At 49.7% G+C, this 10480-nt stretch overlaps 1 protein-coding gene across 1 annotated transcript; it reads left to right on the top strand.

Annotated features, from left to right (window-relative positions):
• Nucleotides 1–21: 21 nt before the first annotated feature.
• Nucleotides 22–4117, top strand: Smim7 (small integral membrane protein 7). The gene is made up of 5 exons (XM_032918741.1): nt 22–142; nt 227–268; nt 897–949; nt 1878–1968; nt 3049–4117. Exons 1-5 carry the CDS (start codon nt 117–119, stop codon nt 3062–3064), a joined length of 228 nt encoding a protein of 75 aa, XP_032774632.1. The 5' UTR covers nt 22–116; the 3' UTR covers nt 3065–4117.
• The last annotated feature ends 6363 nt before the right edge of the window (nt 4118–10480 follow it).

Genomic DNA, 10480 nt, shown 5'->3' with positions numbered 1-10480 from the left:
ACCCAACGAACGTCGATTCAGAATTGGTCAGTTCGCGTTCCACTTTCCGCCCCTCATCACGGCATTACGGCTTCATAGCTTCCGTTTCCGGTTTGACCGATGCCTTGGCTGTAAGGATGATCGGAGACATACTGCTGTTCGGGTAATATGAGGGGTGTTAGAGGTCGGAGGGTGACAGCCAGACGAGGTGGGGGTGGCCTTACTGACCATTACTGTCCCTCCACAGGACGCTACTGATGAACGCCGGGGCTGTGCTCAACTTTAAACTGTGAGTAGGCCGCGGCGGGCCGTGTTCGGGGCAGCCAGGCCCTGCCCACACCCTTGGTCACAGCTAGCCCCGCCCTGTGCATGCTCCACGCCCCACTAGTCCTCGCTCTAGCTATGCCTCTGAGCTGCTTTACCAGGCTGTGACAGTTCTGTATCACTCCAGGGATTTTAAATCTGCACTCTCTGGACCCAGAGATGGTTCAGCGGCGCTTGCTGCCAAGCCTGACTACCTGAGCCCGATACCTGGAGCCCCATGGTAGAACTCCTATGGGTTGTCTTTTTGACCTCCTCACAAGTTGCTGCGGCATGACACATTCATTCCTCTCATTTGCAAATTAATATCTGCACCCTCTGTTCCTGGGGTTGCTCGCATCTCTAAAGAACTTCAGGCTCATCCCTTGAGAATGTCTTTCTGGCAGTTGGAACCACTCTATCCTGTGGCTGTACACCCCGCTGTGATTGACTAGGCTGGTTGAGAGTACCTCACAGAGGGTGGTATCACTGCCCAGGTCACACAGCAAGTCTGGGGCAGAGTTGAACCATGCCCTTCCTAACTGGGTATCAGGGTCAGGAAATCCAATGATGTTTCTGCTCCACGGAAAGCTGGCGTTCTTTGCTGTTCTTTATAGGAAAAAGAAGGACACGCAAGGCTTTGGGGAGGAATCGAGGGAACCTAGCACAGGTAAGCATGTCTCCCTAGCTCCAACACTTTCACAGTCTGATGCCTGTTCTCTCTCTCCAACCTGCGCTTTTCTCTCATCTTCCTTTTTATTGTTGAGATGTGGTATTATGGGGCCATGACTAGCCTTGATCCCCCTGCCTCTGCAGGTGTTTGAATGCTCTGTTCATCGGCTTTATTGCCATATTGCCAGCCACTTAGCTGCCTGCTCTGTCATTGTGTGGGTAAAGAAAGTGGTCCTGCCGTGTGGGACTCACCTCAAGGCAATTCAGAGGGTGTTCTGGGGGCGAGGGGGTAGTGAATGTGGGTGTCAGGAAGGCGGTGGTGCTGCTACTGCTGGAAGCGTGGGTCGATGTGGCGTGGCAGAGGCCCCTTCCATGACCAGTGTGGCCATTATGGGAGTTCAAAGCCAACCTCAGCCCCACAGTGAGACCTGATCTCAAAATCCAATTTACAGATGCTGCGAGGGCCCCAAGAGGCAAAGCCTGACCACGTGGGTTCAGTTCCCGGGTTTTACATTGTAGGAGAGAGTTGACACTTTGTCCTCTGACTTAAACATGCTTTGCTCTATTAAAAAGAGAACCACCCAACATTAAAAAAAACAAACAAAAAACAAAAAACCAGAGTGATTAAAAAAAAAACAAACAAACCAGAGTGATGGCAGATGATGTGTTCTGGGGAACATGCAGTGCTCTGAATTTGGCCACAAAGCCCAGAGCTGGCAAGTTCCCAGTCTAGCCCACCTAGACCTGATAACTAGGACCCATGTTTCAGGAAGGGCACCTATTGAACAGATGAGTCACGTGCCCTTTCCAGCACCAATCAGAAGCTTTGGGGATTGGAGCTGCACCATGATTGGTCAGAGGCTGCCGCAGTCGTTGGGTGGTTGGCCAGGTGAGGGCCTCATGAACCTTACTTTCTGGCTTTGCAGGCGACAACATCCGAGAGTTTTTACTGAGCCTGAGGTATTTCCGGATCTTCATTGCGCTGTGGAATGTGTTCATGATGCTCTGCATGATCGTGTGAGTCGGCCTTGCTTGGTGCTCAAATTCATTTCCTGTTCCTGCCCTTTTCACAGTTGGTTTACAGTGTGGGTCCTGGGTCAGACTCAGGGATCAGGCTCGGCAGCAGGCGCCTACTAGGCCATCCTGCCAGCCCCACGGTCAAGGGCTATCCCTGCTTCCAAAATAAAAACTCTGGTTGCGGCCAACGTTGGAGGGTGGTCTCCAAGTCCAATCTGGCTTGATGTTGTATTAACCTGTACTGAATGGTGGCTTCGAAGTCCACCAGACTGCTCCTGCCTCGCAAACCTTAGTAGGATTCACCATCGGCTTCTGTTTTGGTTTTTTTTTTTTTTTTTTTTTTTTTTTTTCGAGCTGGGGACCCAACCCAGGGCCTTGAGCTTGCTAGGCAAGCGCCTACCACTGAGCTAAATCCCCAACTTGGCTTCTTTTTTTTTTTTTTTGGAGATAGTCTGGTTGTAGGCCAGGCTGCCCTCAGACTTATGCCTCTGCCTCAAACCTGTGAGTCCTGGGACACACATGTGACCACCGAGATGGCGCATACAGATAGTGTGAAGTAGGGATCTGAGTTCACACCCTGGCAGTCATGCGTCTGTGTTAGCACGCCTCTTGGGATTACAGGCATGTACCTCGGTGTCCAGCCAACAGAGCTTTTGTTTTTTGTGGTATTATATGTCTACATAAGGGCGCACACATGTTATACAGTGTGCTTGTAGACGGCAAGGGATAGCTTTCAGGAGTCGGTTCTCTCCTTGTTGGTCCTGTGGCTCAAATAGACCATTATGTTGGGCAGCGAGCTCCTTTATTTGCTGAGGTATCTTTCTCAGCCGACAGTTTTGTTTAAGCTCAGAAAGTGCAGAGCCGTGAAGCACTCTCATGAAAAATAGTCCTCAACAATGCATTTGAGATAGCACCTTCCTGTGTAGCTCAGGCTAGCCAGTGCCTTGCTATGTAGCCCAGGCTGGTCTTAACTGTGTAGTCCTGCTTGGCCTCCAGAGTGCTGGGATAGCTGGCGTGCATAACCGGCATGCAGAGCAGGCCCTTCCTGTCCTCATGGCCATTTCACTTTCTGACTTCCAGACTGTTCGGCTCTTGAGCCCTGCATGGAACCCAGAGCCCACCTGCTGGACATCGAGGCTCCATTTCTGATGACTTCAAGAATGCTCACTGGAAAACCAGGGACCTTCCCAGAAGGTTCCAGCTCATTGGGTGGAGAACGTCCATCTCCCAGGCACTTGACCCTTGTCAGCCACAGTTCCATCTGTCTTTTGCAGTTTCAGGAAGATCTGTAAGCCACAGTGACAAAGTCAGGCTTTGTTAGGAGAAAGACCTAGATCTTTCCCTTGTTCTGCCATTCTATCTTCTCCTGGCCCAGCCTCTCCAGAAACCTGACCTAGGCTATTTCTTGGTTGACTTGTTAGTGATCGTTTTGCTTTGATTTGGGTTTGAGGGTTTTGGTTTTTTTTTTTTTTTTTTGTTTTTTGTTTTTGTTTTTTTTTTATTGATACGGTTTCTCTGCAGCCCTGGCTGTCCTGGACTTGGGTACCAGACTGGCCTCAAACTTACAGAGCTCCACCTGTCTCTGCCTCCCAAGTACTGGGATTAAAGGTGTATGCCACCACTCCTTAATTGATGTGAATCAGGCACCGGCTTGCAGGGCCAGCCATGAAAGTCTAGCAGCCTCTTTTGCACTACAAGGTCCATGCTGGTGGACCCAACAGTCTGGGGCTAGTGAGGTCTTACTTCCAAACACTTCCTTCTTACTCCGTGACAGGGTTTACCTGGATCAGTGAAAGTCTGCTCCAGCACTCGAAGGAGCAGGTCCACCACCCTTGGGACACCAGCCTCTTTAGACGCTAAGCGTTAGCCATAACATGCTTCTTCAGAAGAGGCCTGTAGAAGAGGTGCTGTGGTGATGTTAGCAGACACCTCTCTGTGCTTTCAAGCCGCTTGTCAATAAAGTGTCTTTGGGGGCTGGAGAGATGGCTCAATGGTTAAGAGCACTGACTGCTCTGCCAGAGGTCCTGAGTTCAAATCCCAGCACCACATGGTGGCTCACAACCATCTGTAATGGGCTCTGATACCCTCTTCTGGTGTGTCTGAAGACAGCTACAGTGTACTTATATATAATAAATCTTTAAAAAAAAAATAGTGACTTTGGGGTCACCCCTTTATTGTTGCTTGGTGACCGTGACTTCATTGCTTGTGATATTGGCAGCACACTCTGGATCTCTATTTGAAGGAGGCATGGTCAAGCTTGAGGTACAGGAGGTTCAGAGATGACTATACATCAGCTCTGAGATGCATTTGATCTAGAGGTAGCCGTGCCCTCAGTGCTGAGAGGAGGGACTTTAATCAGTATTTGAAGGCAGTAACAGCTGGTTTGCTTTGCGGTCTTTTTGATCTCTTTTAAAGGTTCTATGTGTATGGTATTTTGCCTGCATGCGTGTCTGCACATGTGGGTGCAGGGCTTGCAGAGGCCAGAAGTCCTCCGGTCTGCAGCTGGAATTACTTACCGCCAGGTGTGAACTGTCTCGTGGGTGCTGTGTCTTTGGAGAGTAACCTGTGCCCTGAGCCCCTTTCTGGCTTTTCTTTTTTTCTTTTTTTTTTTTTTTCCGGAGCTGGGGACCGAACCCAGGGCCTTGTGCTTGCTAGGCAAGCACTCTACCACTGAACTAAATCCCCAACCCCCTGGCTTTTCTTAAGACAGGCTCAAACTTAACTGTGTAGCAGATGACCTTGAATTCCTGAATACTGAGACGAGATCCCAATCGAGTACCACCACATCACAGGTTTTTTGTTGGTTGGTCTTTGAGACCATCTTGATGCAATCTGTTCTGGTTGAGAACTTTCCATCCCCCTGCCTCAGCCTCTTCAGTGCTAGAATTCCAAGTGTGTACCACCAACCCTAGCCATTAACTCTGTTAATGTGGGAATCGGGTCAAGTTTAAGTCCAGGCTGCACAGCTGTTGCAGACATCACTGCTGATTTCTTCCTTCACACCCACCGCATGCCTGCGCCTATCCACTTGCCTGGCATTGTAACTTGCCACTCTGTTGGCGGATCCCTGGCTTCGGATAGTTATGATGCCTTTCTGCCTTGCTCAGTCTAACTGTAGTTTCAGAGGAAAAGGGGTCCGTTCATTCTGGAGAGGAATTGTGCTGAAAAATAGAATGCTGTCCTAGGGTTTGCACTCAGCTGTAGGATTTTCCTCCAGAGAACTATTATCTCACTGTTAAGTTCTGATGAAGTATTTCTGGACTACTGTGTGTGTAAAATTGAAACACATGAGTTTTTATTTATTCATTTATTTTTTGGTTCCGGGCTAGGGCCTTTTGATGCCACTGAACCATATCCTCACTCCCTAGATGTGTTGCCCAGGCTGGCCTCGAGCTCATGATCCTGCCTCTGCCTCCTTCAGCAAATCCTACTGGCGTGTGCCACCACAACCATGCCATAGATGTGTCTATTTAGAATGTTGTTCAGAAAGTTCTCATGGCTGGAGATGTAGCTCAGGGAGTGATGTCCTGTAATTTACCGGGGAAGGACTTTTGAGTCTGGCTTGGGTGGAGTCCTTGCCTAGAATCCTCCAGTGAGGGCTGGGACTCAGGGACAGTTGAGTGTCTCAAGTCAAAGGTCCCAGGAGCTATGATCCTCCTGTAGTGGGAAGCAATAGCTCTTTCCCTTGCTATAAGCAGACATGGAACCTGAAGTGACAACCCCATTTTGTGCTCCTGAAGGTCAAACCTGTTACCCAGCCTTATCACTGGGATGTGGAGTTTCATTTCAGTTGTTTCTCAGTTTGGAGCTACAAGATGTGAAGTGCTGTCTTCTGCCTCCTGTACCACCCAGCACAGCCTGTACAAGTAAGCCCTTTTATCCCTTCTCTACAACACTGACACACTGGGATGCTGCAAAGCGGGGGACAGGGCTGTACTGTGCCTGCCTGGTTAGAGCGCCACACATACAGCCACGGGCAGATGCTGTGTGCAAATAAAAAACGAGGGTCGGGGGCTGGAGAGATGGCTCAGCTGTTAAGAGCACTGACTACTCTTCCAGAGGACCTGAGTTCAATTCCCAGCAACCACATGGTGACTCACAACCATCTGTAATGGGATCTGATTCCCTATTCTGGTGTGTCTGAAGACAGTGACAGTGGACTCATATACATAAAATCTTTAAAAAAAAAAACCAAAAGGGTCACTATGACAAACTTGCCAAATGTGTCTACTCCTACACTTACCCCGGTGGCCTCATGAAAGTATTCCACTCATCACCTAGGATCCTCTGACGCTTCAGATGAGGGCGGGCTTGTAGATCACTGAGCAGCTCACAAGGGCAGTGTCCACTCCAGAGGGCCTTCATGGTGAGCAAGGCCCATCTTGAAGGGTACAAGAGTCCCCAAGACAGCATAGACAACAAGAGCATGTGGAAGAGGCCCTGTTATGTGAGGAGTGGGATCAAGGGCTTCTCATCCAGACTGTAGCCATCTGATTGGGCAGGCATAGTAAGCCCCTTCCACTCTAGCATCCCACAGACGCTTTGAGCTAAGGGATACTTCCTAGCTCTTCCATCAGCAAATCCTGGGCAAAGTCTTCCTGGCTTTGAGAGCACAATGTGCTCAAGGTTACACTGCTGCCATTTGCTGTGGTTTTTGGTCCTTCTCTGGTGGTGTGCATATTGGGGAAGCTCTGGGATGCTTGGTCCCGCCCCAGCAGCAAAGCTTCTGTTTACTGTTAAGTTTCTTAGTACCTGCACGTGTCGATGCTTGAATGCTAGCATACAGACTTGTGAGCAGGCTAGCGTCATCCACCCATTGTCACTGCTCAAGAGCTAACCTGGAACATGGCCTCCTGGCTTGCTCTCTGGGGAAATGGCTGTGCTGCATGAGGTTTCTTTGTGCAGTATTACCTTAGTGTCTTAGATAATTTTTTAAAGAATTAATATTTTTTTTATGTTTTGCCTGTACGTATGTCTGCATGCAGTGTTCATGGAAGCCAGAAGAGGGTGCTGGATCCCCTAGAACTGGAGTTAAAATGTTTGTGAGCCACCATGTGGGTGCTGGGAATAGAACCTGGGTCCCTCTACAGCCAGGCATTTTCTGTTCATATGCAAAGTATCTGAAGGTAGCTTACAGTCTCCTGTTTGAGAGATGTGCACTATATGTCTGAAGCAGAGCCATGCTTTCAAAAACAGACAAAGCTAGTGGTGGCAGCATGCATCTTTAATCCTCACACTCGGGAGACAGAGAAGAGAATCTGTGTGAGTTCGAGGCCAGCCTGGTCTACAGAGTGGGTTCCAGGACAACCAGAGCTACACGGAGAAACCCTGCCTCAAAAACAACAAAAGAAACATAAGGCAAGACACTCATTTGCATATAATTAAATCATTATGAAGTGTCTAATGGGTGAAAAGGTTCAGCAGATACAGCGCCTACTGCTCAGCCTGACCAAGTGGATCCTGGGACCCACATGTGAGAAGGAAGGAAGGAACCAGCTCCCCAAGTTGTCCTCTGACCCAGGTGGCATGGAACTGTCTGGGCCCATTGTTTGGCTTAGTTTGTTTTCTTGTGGGGATGGCAGGCCAGTGCTGCCACATCCAGTTTAGAAGTGTTTGGACCCAGCCTGAGACTCACTCAGAAAACCAAGAGTTGGCACACCCAGGGGCCCTGAGAGCTCAGAGAAAGCTTGCTTAGTCCTTTGCCCAGTGTGATGAGGGTGTCAGGTAGACAAAAGCTTCCACTCCAGCCCTTAAACCTCAGTGCTAGCAAAGCCCAGATGGACAGTGCAGGCCGCCAGCCTAAGTCAGGACCCTCCTCCTCCCTCCTCCCCCCTCCTCCCTCCCTCCTCCTCCCTCCCCCTTCCTTCCTCCCTCCCTCCTTCCTCCCATTCTTTATTTTTTTTTTTTGGTTCTTTTTTTTTTGGAGCTGGGGACCGAACAGGGCCTTGCGCTTCCTGGCAGCGCTCTACCACTGAGCTAAATCCCCAACCCCCATCCTTTATCTTAAATAGCCTTAATGGCCACCTTTGCCACTTGAGCCCTGTAAATCAATTACTGCAGGATTGGATCTTGTTTCCCACAGGAGACGGACACATGTACCCATGCAGTTTTTCCTTCTTTCCATTCTTGGGGCTTCATGCATGGTTTCGGTGACTTTCCCTGGGGGGTGGGTAATGATCAAATGTCTATTCACCCCCCGACAAATCACCAGTCATAGACCAAAGAAAAGATTCCACCCAATCTAGTGGGGAGAACTGGCGAGGTTCTTGGTTGCACGGAGGGGTGTGAGACCAACAAGTGGGCTTCCTGTGCAGTTTGTAGGCTGCTGCCCCGGAGGTCCTCTCCCATAGCTTACTTCTGCTGCCTTACAACACTGGGGCAGGGCCTCCTCAGCTCAGAACTTTCTGGACTTCTGAGTCTGATGAATTGCTGGATCTTCTGCTTCTCCTGTATTGCCTCACAATAATGTGCATGTGTTCTCTGATAGTTCAGAACTGAGAAGCCCATGATGGGGGTCCCCAGCATTCAGGCTCCTGCCAGAGTCTGGGGTGGAGAATCCACCTCCTTCCTGTATAAGCTGACACACAACCGAGGGGTTTGGTTAAAGGGAAGGTTTTTTTTTTATTGTAGGTGTGTGTGTGTGTGTGTTTGTGTAAGAGAGAGACAGAGTGGAGCAGTCTGAACAGGGCCATCAGATTGGATGTGGCCAGGGCTGTTTGTGTGACAGGGGATAAATGAGGAAACGGGGCTGGAGAGATGGCTCAGCAGTTAAGAGCACTGGCTGCTCTTTGAGAGGACTCAGGTTTGATTCCCAGCAACCACACAGCAGTTCACAACTGTCTCCAGTGCTAGGAGAGCCGTGCCCTTTTCTGGCCTGCTTGGGCACTGCATGCATGCAGGCAAAACACCCACACAGGTAAAATAAAACAATTTAAATGTACTGTGTAAAATCGCCTTCAGAGCTCAGCATGGTGGGGCCCACCTGTCAGCCTAGCCCTTGTATGAATGAGGCAGGGGACTCATAGTCTTTAGAATTCATGCAGGGACTCCCTGCCGTACACTACCTTTGCCTGAGTAGGATAGTAGGAAACCTGACTGGTTGGAGTCACTCTAGGGTTAAAAAGCTCAATTTCAGGGGCTTGAAATCCCAGCAATCTATGCTCACTACAAGCTCAGGACTTGAAAGTCCACCAGTCCGTACTCTGAAAATCCCCACCCTGGAGCACTTCCTCCCCAAGAAACCTTATGTAAGCCTGCTGTTCAGCTCTCTCCTGCTCCCCTGCATGGAGTCACCTTCTGGCTCACTGGTTGTTCAGCATCCCATCCTCCAGTTACCCCTGGTAAGCGTCCCCTTCTGTGAGTCTGAGCATCAGCGCTCAGTAGTGGACCAAGTACCAAGCCCAAACCCAGTTAGAGAACAAGTGCCAGATGGCAAGATGTCGGACATTAACTCACGCTGGGAGGCGTGTCTACTCAAGAGAGAAATGTGTGCTGTTTGCAGAGAACATCAGTCTTTTATATAAATGTTGTTGGGCAAGCAAGGGCAAGCAGGCAGATTATAGGGGCCAATGAAAAGCAGCTAGCTTGACCTATACCAGTAGATTGCTTTTTTTTTAAAGTTTGAAATAATAGACCTGCCTGCAGGTGTGACCCAGCTAGAATTCTACAAGCCACTTCCTTCCTGTCACTGTACCTTCCTTACAGTACATTGAACCTGTGTACTACTACTAACCCTTGGGTTGTTCTTCCCTTTAGAGAGGATGTTTTTCCCTAGGTTGCTTCAGTACCTGCAGCTATGACCTGTTCACCCACCCTGTCTCCTGCAGTCTCTAAGGCTATGGCTGACCCTCTTCATTGAAGCCCCACGCCCACGCCCACCCCCGTCCCCGCTTGCAGCTAAGATCCTGCAGCTTCCCTAGGCCCAGCTGGCTACTGCAATCCTTCCTCCTCTTTTCTATCTCCCCATCGAAGCTGCATGTAATCCAGAGCTTCTCTGTGCTCTTGTGGCTTTTATGATACTATGTGATCCTGTTCTCCATCCCTTTCCCCTGGATGAGACCTTGTTCCTAAACTTGTTCTTGTTGCCTTCTGGGAAGCCTTGGGCCCCATCCAAAGCTCTGGTACCAGACACTGAGTCCTGACACCATGGAGTGTATTGAGGACCCACTAAACAGCTTCATCTTGTTTGGTCATCCCTGAGTCCTGGGGATGCCTGATTACAGGCTGCTGTGACCTTCTCCCACACCACCCTTCTCATCCACAGAGCAGTGACGTCCATTCCCCCTTGGGATGCCTCTCAGAAAACCTCCAGCCTCTCCACCTGGCACCTGACCTCAGTGGCCCAACCTTAGTTGCTTAGTTGCATTTGCAGTCAGTATTCCTCAGATAACCAATCCAGAGGGCTGCCTAGTGGCAACCTAGTTTCCAATGTTATTTGGAACCTTTACAACTGCTATGCGTGACTGGGGAAAGGGAAAGAGACTACCTATGTCCAAACCTTCTCCTATTTCTG

The sequence above is a fragment of the Rattus rattus genome, chromosome 13, assembly GCF_011064425.1.
Source record: "Rattus rattus isolate New Zealand chromosome 13, Rrattus_CSIRO_v1, whole genome shotgun sequence".
NCBI classification, from domain to species: domain Eukaryota; kingdom Metazoa; phylum Chordata; class Mammalia; order Rodentia; family Muridae; genus Rattus; species Rattus rattus.
Note: the sequence above shows the minus strand (reverse complement) of the source record. Positions and strands in the feature narration are given on the sequence as shown.